The sequence below is a fragment of the Apaloderma vittatum genome, unplaced genomic scaffold, assembly GCF_000703405.1.
Source record: "Apaloderma vittatum isolate BGI_N311 unplaced genomic scaffold, ASM70340v1 scaffold12211, whole genome shotgun sequence".
Taxonomy (NCBI): domain Eukaryota; kingdom Metazoa; phylum Chordata; class Aves; order Trogoniformes; family Trogonidae; genus Apaloderma; species Apaloderma vittatum.
The window spans coordinates 35963-48750 of NW_009698603.1; the positions used below are offsets into that span (position 1 = coordinate 35963).

At 41.4% G+C, this 12788-nt stretch overlaps 1 protein-coding gene across 1 annotated transcript in view; it reads left to right on the forward strand.

Annotated features, from left to right (window-relative positions):
- Positions 1–12788, forward strand: part of UBE2F (ubiquitin-conjugating enzyme E2F (putative)) — a 78902-nt gene that overhangs the window by 33686 nt on the left and 32428 nt on the right. Inside the window, exon 6 of the mRNA XM_009878087.1 lies at positions 313–370. Within this exon, the coding sequence (XP_009876389.1) occupies positions 313–370 (58 nt within the window). The remainder of the gene's footprint in view (positions 1–312; positions 371–12788) is intronic.

A 12788-nucleotide genomic window follows, 5' to 3' on the forward strand; every position in this document is an offset into this window, starting at 1 on the left:
GGGAAAATAAAGGTTCAGTGCTGAGACTGTCACAAGGATTTCTGTCACACTTACTTTGATGAAAATAACTCCATTTTTTTGACAAAGGTTGAGCTCAGATCAAGAAACCGGTAATGACACTGTGTAGAATGTAATTTGAGGAAGGCATATCAATTTTTCTGCTTTAAGTCCTAGTACCTAGATATAGTGGAAGATGTCTGTAATTCTTATGTTGCAATTACTTCTTAAGTTCTTAATATTTTCTGAGAAGATTTCTGACAAAGGTTGTTTAAGTAGAAGTTGCACTGTATAATATGTGTGTCTTTTTTCCAGTTTACTGAGAGAACATTCAATTGATGGCACTGGCTGGGCTCCAACTAGAACCTTAAAGGTACTATTTCCTTTTAGATACATTGAATTACATATTTATTTTTAAATACTTTTATGGAGTTGGAAAGAGATGGATAATGCAGTTTGCTCTAGAAGCAACTGATTTTCTAGAGTGGCTTTCAACAAGTATTGGCAATACTGGAACAAGCACAGTGCTGACTGATTATAGAAATGTTTGCTAGTTTTACCATAGCTGCATAAATACTGCTTTGACTGACAAAAGGTTTTGTAGAACTGTATGACTACAGGTGACCCTGAGAAACCATGCCTGCTGAGGGTGGTTTGGTTTTTTTCATGCAGGCAACAAATACAAGAGAATGATGTGAGCAGGACTAACAGGAATCCTTAACCCTTGTAATTTCCATTGTGTTGATATTCCTGACAAATCAATAGTCTGTCTTCCTTCTCCCCCCAAGTTCCTCTGAGTGGGAGAACATCTAAGTCAAAGGCAAGTTGTATGTGGGAGAAATGCCACGTGGAACAGAATCAAGAGTGTAGTTACTACACTGTCTTGAATTGTTTCATCCTCAGTGTTCAAAGTGGTTCTGCGCTTGGCTATTGCATAAAGCAGGGCACTCTCAGCTGTTTTAGTCACTCCAGCAGGGAACTGCCTCTGCCCTAGAACTTTGCCTCAAACGTCATTTTACCTGAGTCACTAAACTTTAGGTAAAATCTGGCCCTTGTAAGTTTGCTGGTAGTTGTGCCACTGTGATTGCAGAATGACTTCAGAAGTTGGTCCCACCACAGGTGGGTGGTGTTAACAAACCAGGAGTCATGGTTGTTGGAGGAAATACTTTTAGGGAGATTGTTGCTTCAGCACAGTCACTGCTCCCATCTTGCTGTGGGAAGTGGTTGGTTGTCCATTTGCTGTTACACAACCTTGCTGCCAGAAGAGTCTTGCAGAGCACTGAGCAATAATCTCCCTTTTGCTTTTACCAAGAATCCTGCCAAAATTGGTTATCTACTTGAATGGTTAGCAACATTAGATAGGTAAAGGGGGAACACATGTCAGGTGTTTGTTTCTTTTCAAAAGGCAAAGTGAAAATGGGTTTTATCTGATACTTGGTTTTCTTTTTGGCACTATGAATGAGACGTGACTTTCTGCATCTGTAAAATCTCTTTGTGAGTATCTGGTTTGCTGGAAAGTGAAGTAGAATCAGTATGTGTGGTGTTTTCTGGCTTTTCTTAAACAGCCTTTCTTTATTTTTATTTTTTTTATCAAGTTTTGCCCCTTGTGTTTCTGTTTTCATATTAAGTTAAGACACTGACTGAGTAATTAACTGGTTCTGCTCGTGTCTTTGTATTTCATTCCCAGAGGAAGATTTTGGAGTACCAGTTTTAAGCTTCAGCCATTAGAAACGTTAGTACACCAGTATTGCAACTGGACAAGAATGTACATACATTTTTGCCTGCTCTCCTAGCTTTGCTGATGGTATCTTTCTTGCAGAGATTAGAATACTGCTGCGTATGGAGACTATGGCTTGACATTATGCGTATTAACTTCCTGTCCTCAGAGATGATGACAGATGTATATTAATCTTTTTCGTTATATTCTTACATCAGTTTGCTAATTGCATGTGATTAATTTCATAGAGTAAACATGCTGGAATTTCAACTGCCAGGAGACTCAAACTACTGAATATTGTTACGCATTTTAGAGTGTTCCTACCCTCAGTAAGTTACAGGAAGGAACTTCCACAACTTCAGACAAAAAGAAACAGCAGCTTTTTGTGTGTTGAAATGAAAGACTCGGCAAGAGAAAAGGAGATAGTAGCTTAACTTTAAAGTAAATAAATAAACCTGGCATCTGCCTTGGATTTTGTTTTTTGAAGCACAATTGCAAGCTCAAGTTCTGCAAGGTTTTCATTCCTTTTTGTCTGCGGAGTCTCCATTTTAAGTAAACGTGCGGTTGCAGTAAGCATTCTCTCACTCGTCATGTTGTCACTTTATGTGATTTGATGTCATCACAGATAAATACCACATGTTGGTCCTGCCTTCCAGGTTGGTATTTACAGGTGTGGTATTTACACTGTGCTTCTAGAAGAAAAGTAGCTTAAAAGAAAAAACAGAGCAGAAACAGTCATTGGGGATTTTGGGAAGCTACAAGCACTGTTTCCTAAATAGTGGGTTTGCATCTGTGTGGTCTGTGAGAGGAGCACATGTAAACATGGGAAAGGTGGGTCTTGGTCAGGGCTGATGTTCCTGATGGCCACTCTGCCAGGTGCTCTTCCAGATCTTTGGCTCATTGGCACCTGTGGTGTCACCTGTGAAGCTTCATGCATGCCTTGCTTGGGTGTTTTGAAGCTTGATTAGTGTCCAGGTGCTTGGATTCCAGGCTACACATGCTGCTGAGGTGGAAAGCATGGCATTGTGCTGGTTTATCACCAGTAAGGCCACGCAGTCAAGTTATTTATCGGTGGGCATTAACAATTGTGGCAGGTGCATGTTAACTGTAGACCACAGAATTACGTGAAACAGTGAGTGACTGGTGGGAAGTGAGAGCTGTACGATGTGACCCAGCTTTTATCTCTTAACAAGCCACCTGCAACCACTAATCCTGAATCCTTTGTTTCCAACATTTGGATGCCATGGTTTGGAGAACCCACTCATCTCCACAAGCGAAATATCGTGTGAATTTGCACAGTAGCTCTATGGACAGGATCTCTTGGTCAGACATGGACTTAAATTCATACTCCACTCATCAATACTATGAAGGCAGCCTGGTTTTTTTGAGGAATAGTAGCCAAATTTGTCCTGTAATGCACTTTAAAACACAGGTAAAGTACCTAAATTGAAAATGAGGATGTGATAAAAAGTGGCAAGCATTACTTATGCAGCTGTTCTGAGTGCATTAGTACACCCATTCAAATAGTGCGAAATCTCAAAAGCCATATGCACAAAACAGCTCTGCTTTATGCTACTGCATGCACTCATGTTATGTGCTTTACATTTTAGAGAGTTTAAGTTTTAGATGTTTTAGATGGTGTCTCATCTTCTGGATCCTTGTGGTGGCAGCAGAGCTCTTACATGAAAAATATTTCAAAATAAACTGCTGTGACCTTTTTAACACTTTCTTTAGTACCAAGTGGGTAGAAACTTGAAGAGGCTTTAAAATTATGCCTTTTAACTTTCTAAAATAAAAATTAAAACTGTCTGAATGCGTTTTAATACGTAACTTTTTTACAGAGTATTTTTTATAGTGTAGAGACCTCTTAAGGGGAGGAAAAGCTAACTCAGTTTTGTTTTCTAGCATTTTGTTGCACGCCAATGTCATCTATTGTTGAACTCTCTTTAAGTTACTAAGTCTTGAGCATTAAGTTTTTTGCAATTTACTGCTTGGTACTGGACGTGTTTTCCTGGACCACTGTTAAGAGCGGCATGTGTGCTGGTGAAGGCACTAAAGAATGTGCTGTTTCTGAATTCCTGTGCTAAATGCTTTTTAAATCAGGTTATGAAGAAAGTTGGGGTTTAGCCCTGAACCAACTCATTTGTAGATTAGTATTGTAAAACAATCTATATATACTTTTTAAATTGCTGTTAATGCAATTGTAAACATTGATCTGTGGAAACACTCCTGAATCGTAAATGCTTAGGCAAGTTCTGGTAGTGGTGTGGTCCATGGACTGTGGCTTGTGTAGAAGCTGATCTTTCAGCTTTCTAACGGGTCTTTGTGCAATCTTTTACGCCTTTATAGCCAGCTATGAGTTAGCAACAGGAGCTTATTTACCATTCAGTCTCCATTCTGTTATGTTCTGTGTCATTTTATTGCATACTTCTTTCTTCTCTAAAACAGAGTATTCAAAAAACTTAGGACTGCTGAAGTTATTCAGGACCTCTCTTAAACTGTCTGAATTTCCTTTTCTCCTGCTTTTGATGGTCAAAACTGAAGTTTTCCAGGCAAAAACCAAATAGATCGTTGTAATTCCATGCTGTTCTCAAATTTTTATGTCACTGGAGATACTGACCTTTTAAGACACCTACTGTGAAGTAGCATTTCTGCTGTTTTTCTGCTACCCTACTTCTTTCCCCTCAATAATTCCAATTTCAAACTCAGAAGTTCTTCAGTAGCTCCTGTTAGTCCTCGACATACTCTTCCCTGTACCTTGTTTGCCATAAGTACCATGTGCCTAGTTAAGATAGGTCTCCCTAGCATTCATCAGCTTTTTCTCAAATGCTTGTTTTCACTTTGCTATGAAATTATCCTGGGTGATTGATTTTTAAAAAATAAAAGAAGAAGTAGGTCTGTCTATTGTGATTGCCTAATTGGTTCTAAAGTCAAGCTGTTCCTTCTACAATTATCTCTACCAAACTACAATTGGAAATTGGTCAGCGACTGATTTATGAACCATAAAAATAATCGAAGCACACTTGGGCAACTCTCCTGACTGACTCTGAGCACAGTAACATTAAAACCAGTATTTTAAAATGTGTGGTGGATGTTCACAAGGAATATTTGGTTGAGTTTTTTTTGTAACCCTGGTCTGATAGAGCTACAGTTGGTCTCAGATAATTGGAGAACTCTATACAATTTTAATGTTGACTGCTTAAAATGTGTATGCATTTTAGTTCTTCATTGAGATATTTTAAAGAGCTGGGTTTTGTCATTTTTATGTTACTGCTGTCAGGAGAGACAGGAGCAAAAAGAAACATCAAGATAGTCTTAAACTGTAGATATGCAAACATCTTTTTATATCCACCCATAGGAAAAGAATATTTTTTTCAGGAATTCCTTTCCCATAACTTCAGTTACTAAGTTAACAACTAACAGTCTGTGCTATTATCTAATCACAAAAAAAGACTCAATTACAAGAAACTATTGCTATTTGTAGTTTATCCTTAGGAGGCTTGCTTATTTAATTAATGTTTAATACGAAATGGTAAAATAGATCCTATTTGTTGCATTACTGCTGTTGTCTTCAGGCATTATAATTACTTTATTTGGAATCATGCAAATGTCAGACTTACAATCTCTTGGAGAAATAAATCGAAGGATCTTGACTTAATTTTTTCACTTACCTTTACCTCAATGTTTAAGTATAAACCTGAGTGATTTTAAAGCTGTGGTGTATGCACAGAACTCTCTTTCATAGTCCTAATGAAAATAGGTGTCTAGTGTCAAAATTGCATGTAATTAGTGTAGAGGAGTATTTTTAACAGATAATAACTGTGACTCTTTTTTTTTTCCCCTTCATGGAAAAAGAGAAACCTGTATGTTCTCTGTTGTTCTCGTTAATTCTCGCTGCTTATACTGTTTTTCTCAGCCAGTGTTATTGTAACACTGTCCTGCTCTTGAGTTATTCAAGTCCTATTTAAAATGGGTCTTTTTACTTAATGTAGAAATGTTAAGGTGTGTGCATGTAAAAGCTGCCTTTCTGAGTGTCCCCAATACTGGTAAATAAGGAGGAGAAAGTCATCAAAAGAAGAAAGCTAAAGGCTTCACAGCAGTGGCAAAAAGCACAAATGACAATTCTTGCAGCACAGGAGGAGAAATTACTGGCAAGTCAAGCATGGCTGAGCAGGGACATTCCTGATCTCATGAATTTTTATCCATCTCCCAGGGTCTTCGTGGTCATGGTCACCAAGGCTACAGAACTGAGCACCTGAAATACTGTACGTGTGATCTCAAGGGGAGAGGGACTCTGTCAAGCTGTCTGCCTCCTCATGGTACAGAACACCACAGAGCCTCTGTGCACTGGGGAGAAACAAATTGCCCTCTCCGTGCTTACAGTCATTCACTGCGTGAGGGTTTCAAATGCTGCATTAAGCAGAACCACACCTTTTTTGTTTGTTTTTTTTTTTTTCAGGGCTTGTGCCTTCACTTGTCTTTGCTGGTGTCATACAGGAGTTGAGTCAGGTGGATGTTGTTTCAGGCAATGTGCCTACTGCCCTCTTTCCTACTCAAGGCTTTTTTTTTTTTTTTTCAGACCACCTTATTCCTCCTTACGCAGTTTTCCAAGAGGCAGGGTCATGCCTGTCACCCAAGCCTGCTCCTCACCCAGAGCACAGTTTGGCATATTGGGAAGGGGTGAGCTCTCTTCTGTCTGAGGAGTAAGACAGAATAACTTTCTGGGAGTCCTCACCTCTCCAGCTGTGCTATGCTTGGCTGGGTGACCTAACCGAAACGTGGTTTGGAGGCGGACTGTGCCTGCTCACCTCGCAGTGCTCACTCCAGGGTCACCCCCAGCTCCTCCTCTCGCAGAGCTGCCTTTCTCTTTCCCACGCGGAGTGCAGTTGGAGGTCCCCCTCTGTGTGTGGATCTTATGGAGGCTCCTAGAACCACAGAACACAATGTCTCCTGCTGCCAACACCTTTACTCTTTCCTCCACTCAAAGTGAGTGACAAAATAAAGCATATGCTTCCAAGCAGATAGCTTTAGGGAAAGGCCACCCCAGCAGCAGAGAGCGATACCTGTAACTTACAGAAACCAGGTCAGTGCAAGTGTTTAGTCTTCTCCTTTATCCCCTGAACACTTATTTGCTGAAAGGGTGTGAGATGAACAGTGTGGATCTGAACAAAGGAATCTGTGAAGGAGAGAAAAGCGAGCCTGTTGGCCATCACACGTCCCTGAAGGTGTGGGCACTGATCTCTGTGGACTGCTTCATGTCACAAATAATGTGAACTCCTTCAAAGCTGTGCTCTGGTCTTGTCAATGCAGTGGGAGCAGAACTCACACTGCTGCTGCACAAAGTGCCAGTGCTGAAGAGAGCAAGACCATTCTCTTTTTAAAATATATATATCTACACATGCACAAATATGTATCTATATATACATTTTTCTAACTTAATTCTACTGAAAGCTTTAGTCCCTGACTGCCCTAAAGATGCTTAAAGAAAGGCGGTTTGCTGATGCAGTTAGAAGTGCGAGGGGGTTGCAGATGCTAGTTGGGATGAGGAGCAGGCTGACAGATTGTCCCTGGATGGGTCCTTGAAGAGATTTTCTGCAGAATCGGAGAAGTATGGTTAAGATATCCTCTTCTCCAAATTCTCCTGTCTAATGATTCCAGGCTGTGGATAATTAATGAGCAATAAGCTTTATCGTGTGCTCTCAACTAAGGATCTGCTTCAGATCGTCTGTAATGAGGTGGTTTGTGTTGAATCTTCCCTAACCTACAGTTGTTGTGATGCTTGAGAGCAGGGACTTTCTTTATCCTCTGCTGTCGTAATGTCCTCTAGTTCTCCCAGTCTTTCTCGGCAGTTACGAAATCAATCACTGCCTGATACTGCCACTGGATCCTGGTGCTTCAGAAGCTTTGGACCCTCTTGCAAGATGTGTTCAAGTGTCCCTTCCTCAGGGCCTAAGCTGCACACCTCTTTGTATTCTCTGAGACACTAAAGGGGCCGTCGGCATTGCAGAAGACAGCTTGAGGGAAACATGAGGTGTAAATACAGAAGAAATACTAATTTAGGGAGTGGCAGCAGAAGGTAGAAGTGGATGCAGAAGAGAGCTGCTTTGAATGTAAAGGAGTCAATGAGGAAGGGCAAAAGAGCCACAAGCATTTGAGGACTGTTGCTTGTCAGCAAACATGAAAAAATGTGCACCATCTGTCTTTTTCTGTAACGTAAGAAGTACTTCAGGATGTTGTAGGAGCTCCTACAGTAGGTCTGAGCCACCTTTTCAGTGTGCTTTGGGGGATAGTGTGCACTTGGTTGGTCCTGATCTTTATGTCCCTGAGGCTGGAGCTGACAGGGTGCGTTTCTGCAGTGGGACAATCTGGCCTGACTTGATCCAGAAGTTTATTTTACACACACCAGAACTCCTCTAACCCCGTGGACAGTGGAATCAAGTGGAGGTTCTGCTTCAAGATGCCACTGCTGCTCTGGACCAAACAAGGACCCACTGCACAAGTGCCTGGCCTGGGGTGGTTCTCACCGTTCCTCGCAGCCGTGATCAGCACTGGGCACTGGGGAGAGCCTCAGTGTGTTCAGCGAAAACCACATTGCAAGGAAGGCTCAGTTGTCATGGTCAGCAGGATTTCTGAATGCCCTTGTTGATCAAGATTCAGATAGGTATTTGTAGCTGTCACAAAAGGCATAGCTTTACTACAAGGAAACTTTCAGTGGTTCAAGTCTCTCTCTGTAAAGGAAATCATCAAAAGAGAAGTGCAGTGCAAAATATTTACATTTCTCCAATACCTTTGCTTTCCAAAGTGCTTGAGTTATCCATGTTACTGCTTTAAATTCTGTGCCTTTCTTCTCCACTGCCAAAAATTGAAAAGCAGCAGACAAAAAAACTTCGGGCCCAGTATTTGATAAAGAGAGGTTATAAGACACTGAGTACAATCTTCTATATAGATCTAACATTATTTTTCTTCAGCTTCGGGAAGTTTTTCTGCATTGTGTTGGATTTTGATTTTTTTTAAGCAGGCTTTATCAGTTTTGTAAAGAGTGATTTTATTTTCTTTCTCTCTGTCCACACTGGTGAAAATAGTTGGACAAGTCAATGTCTTGTATGAACCTTTGCTTCGTAAAAAACTGTGCAGAAATTTTCTTTTTCTCTTTTCCGTGGCTTCTGGCAAAGCTAAATCTTTGTTTTAAATACAGTGGCTGTTATTGCTGGCACATTTTTGAAGAGTGATTCTATGAAACAGTGTAGTACACTAGTAAGGCTAATTAAACCATGCTTGTTTTTCCCCAAATTGTTGATTTCTGAGAATGCAATTTGTTTCAACTTTAATCAGTTAAGTACACTGGTCTCCGGAGGGCGATCGCTTTAGTGTTCATAATCACTGTAGTGTAGTTCATTAAGAAGCTATCACAGAATTCCCCAGGGAACAATTTATAAAAGATTATCTGCTTGCTCTGAAGTAACCTTGGGGACAAATGTCAAGGAGTCAGTAACAAAAGTAAAGGATTTTAGATGAGTGCTTCTGTGTACTTGGCAGTTCACAACTGTCTTGGTCTGGGAGAGAAACAGACTGTAATTGTTCCTGTTTTCTTCCCTCTTGTATGTTTGAGCTCCAAAGAAATCGTCTTTCTAGCCTTCCTCCTTTTTTTTGTGTTTGCTAACTGGAGCAGTTCATGCCGTTTAAATTACCCAAAGCCCTCTAAGTAAGCTACTGTTGTTGTGTTTGGGTGGGAAGCATGAGCTGGGGCTTCAGGCACATGAGAATTGAGGTGGCCTTTGTGGTTGATGGAAGCAAGCTGACGTTCTCTTCATCGCCTCATTCCAGGTGGAAACGGTGTTTTAGCTGCTACACAAATTTTGCAGGATACCGCAGCGGTGCTATATTGCAAAATAGAGAGGAGCAGGAGAGAGGGAGGGGAAACGTGGTGCGTAGAGGCACATTGAGGCAGCAGAACTAGGAGTCCAGCAGAGCCTGGGAAGGGTGAAGGGTGCTTGGTTTCCTAGGCTGCAATGAAGAGAGAAGCAGCGTTTGTAACCTCGTGGAAGAAGGTGAATGGAAGTGGAAAACCATCAGGAGTTGGTGTGTAGGCAGACAGGACAGGAGAGAGCTGCCCCAGGAGACAGCCGTGCAGCGGCCTGACTTTCAGCATGCTGAGTTTTCAGGTCCAATTTCAAGCCCTTTTCCAAACTGTGATGCACAAAGCTTGGAACTTTCCTTGTTGGAGTTGCTGCTTCAGTTTGTAAATAAATAAATAATTCGCTAGCTTCAGACATCTGCTTGTATGAATGACTGCTGCTCCTTTCATTGATCTGAATGGGTTAAATTGTATATAAAAAATGGTTTAGCAATGAGCTTTAATTTAATCAGTCTATTAGATCAGAAATCCTTGGATCTCTAAAGAAGTTTCTTTGATTGGAAGTTCATTAGCTGCTTTTGTCTGGCTTGTTCTCTCCTTAAATTAATGTATTAAACATGCTTTGCGTGTTAACGGAGAATTTTAATTTACAATTTACATGTTTACTCTCTCTTCAAAAGAAGTGCTGTGTGGTTGCATTTCAGACATCGGCAGGCATAGATCTAAATGCTTGTCTGTGACAGGGTTTCAATGGCAGCACTTTTGTGAAGTGATTGTGAGAAGTGCCACATGGGAAGATTTGGTGCCTTGACTGAATTAGGACCTCCTACCAGTGCAGTGCTTTGGGACTCCCTAGCCTCAGGAGAGGCGATTTCAAAAGCAGATTTTGATTCATTGCTCCTGAACTTGCTGCAGTGGCAGATTTTTTTTTTTTTCCTCCTGTTTTGACGTGCCATAAATAAATCTGTGGGCAGGGGCTTAATGTAACTTTTCAGTCAAATGCAACACAAAAATACTCAAGATTGAAAAGGAGCCAATTATAAAAGGTTATTTATAACAGTCTGTTGATCTTCTGACTTGCTTGTATTGACTTCGCCGTGCTTGAGCTCAGAACAGTGTCAGTGCCGTGGAGCAGAGTGTGTTTCCTTCGTTATGCCCTGTTCCACATACATTCTGTGTTTTTAACCAGATACTGCTCTACTTGGGAGCCCTGTCTCTTTAGTTCACGCATCGTGCTCGAATCTTCCAAGCTAACAGAGTAGAGGAGAATTAAACATGCTTGCAGACCTGAGACCTGCAGTGGGCTCACAAAGGCGTGTAACCTCGTGGGTGAGGTCTGGGCTGATGCAAAGCCTCCGGGGGACAGGGAGAGGGCCTGCCTGGGCACGGCTGGAGCACAAACCTGATAAAGAGGTTTGGGAAATTCTGCAGCCTTTTCTGCAGGGTCTGTCCTGAGCAGACCACGCCACTTCGCCATGAAAAGCACAAAGGTCCAAGGTTACCCCTTGGTAGTGGGTGTACTTGGACTCTGTAGCTTTGATGTTAAGCATGTAGAAGAAAATAGACAAAAAGCAGCATTGTAAAGGAACCAGCCTTGTCAGGTGCTTGCCAGGTGAACAGGCAGATCCCTGGGTCTGATTCTCCTCTTGCAAGTAGATTCTCTCGTTGAAGTGGAGCAGCATAAAGATGTGCATTCTTAACATTTTAAGATGACATCTGCCCTGCTCCTGCGTGTGAAGATAACCTCTAAAAATTCTTGTACGTAGAGTTAACTTTCTGTTTTCGGAGCAAGTCAGAAGTTTAGTGAGTGTTTGAAGCCAAGGGTGATGCTTTATTACATTAAAAGAAGACAGAATTTTTTGAACTGTTAAATCTGACAGTATCTTTGGTGGCTTGCAAAGCCTTTTAGTTCATCAGGAAAACATGAAGCAAAAGGCAAAAGTTCGGGCAAGTGCTTATCTGCATGCAGCAAGCAGACTCTACTGAAGTCAATCATGGAAAGTGATTATTTTTGCAATGCAACAGTGTCAAGTTTTTCAAATGTGAAATACTTCACTCCTGCTCATCTGTTCCATCCTGTTTCCCTTTCTCAATGTCCTAGATTTAAATCGAGGCTAGACTCAAACTCATTACAAAAAGTGTTGCCCTCCGGTAGTAATTTAGCATTTTTTTTTTTATAGGGTCATGGAAGGTTATGAAATGAATCCAGCAAATCATAAAACTTGAATAGGTGGAAACATCGGAAATGATATTAAGAATTTCACACATAAGTTATTCAGTAATAAGAATCCTTTTATGCTTTTTGGTGTCTAGGATGGCTGTGAAAACGTACAGCATTCTGAAAACTCACAGCCTGACAGAAATTTTTACTGTGGTTTTTTGTGTGTTTTAGTTTGGGGTTTTTTTGATAGAACTCTCTGCAAAGCCAGCCTGGATGATTCAGGTGTCCCCAAGTCTTAAAACCAGGGTCCAGCAAATGAGAATTTGGGAGAAATTTAGGTAAACTTCAGCAGTGGATGTTTGTGGGGTGGGAAAAATTATTTTATATAAATAATTTGAGTTGCAGCATCTACCCACGTAAGATACGGCTTGTTGCTGCTTGTGTTGGAGCAGAAGCTATTTCGTCTTGAGAGATAATCTGCAAGTGTCCTGCTGGGGAGACCCTGGGAGGCTGGGGGCTTTGGCACTGTGAGGTGAGCTCTTCGAGATTTCAGAATCAGTGCAACTGAGTTGCTCTTTTGTTTGTTTCTTTTTAGCCATGCTGTAAGTGGTTGAACAGTTGTGAGCAGTTTGCAACCCTGTGAATGCCCTTTTGGCATTCAGGCAAGTGTTAGAAATGGGCAGACCCTAGTGAGCTAGCATGAACTCCTCATACCTCTTTAGGCTGCTCGGTGTTGCAATTCTCTCACGTTTTCCAGCTACAATCTGCCATCACATGGTGCAGATGAAAGGCAACCCTTAACAAGTTAATTTATTCCTGCTCCTTCAAGTAGAAGAAAGCAAATTATCGTGCTTTAGTAAGGTCCCACTGTCAAAGGTTCTGGTTACGATTGGATGCAAGAAATTCTTAACACCCCCAAGACATTCACTCTGCCTCCCTGAGGGACAGTACAGCCTTTGTGGGTAGCAATGGAAGAGGGTCCTGACTTTCAGGAGTCAGAGCATCTGCTAGGGCAGAGGGAGGACTGGCTGGGGGCAGAGGCACCCTCACCATTCCTG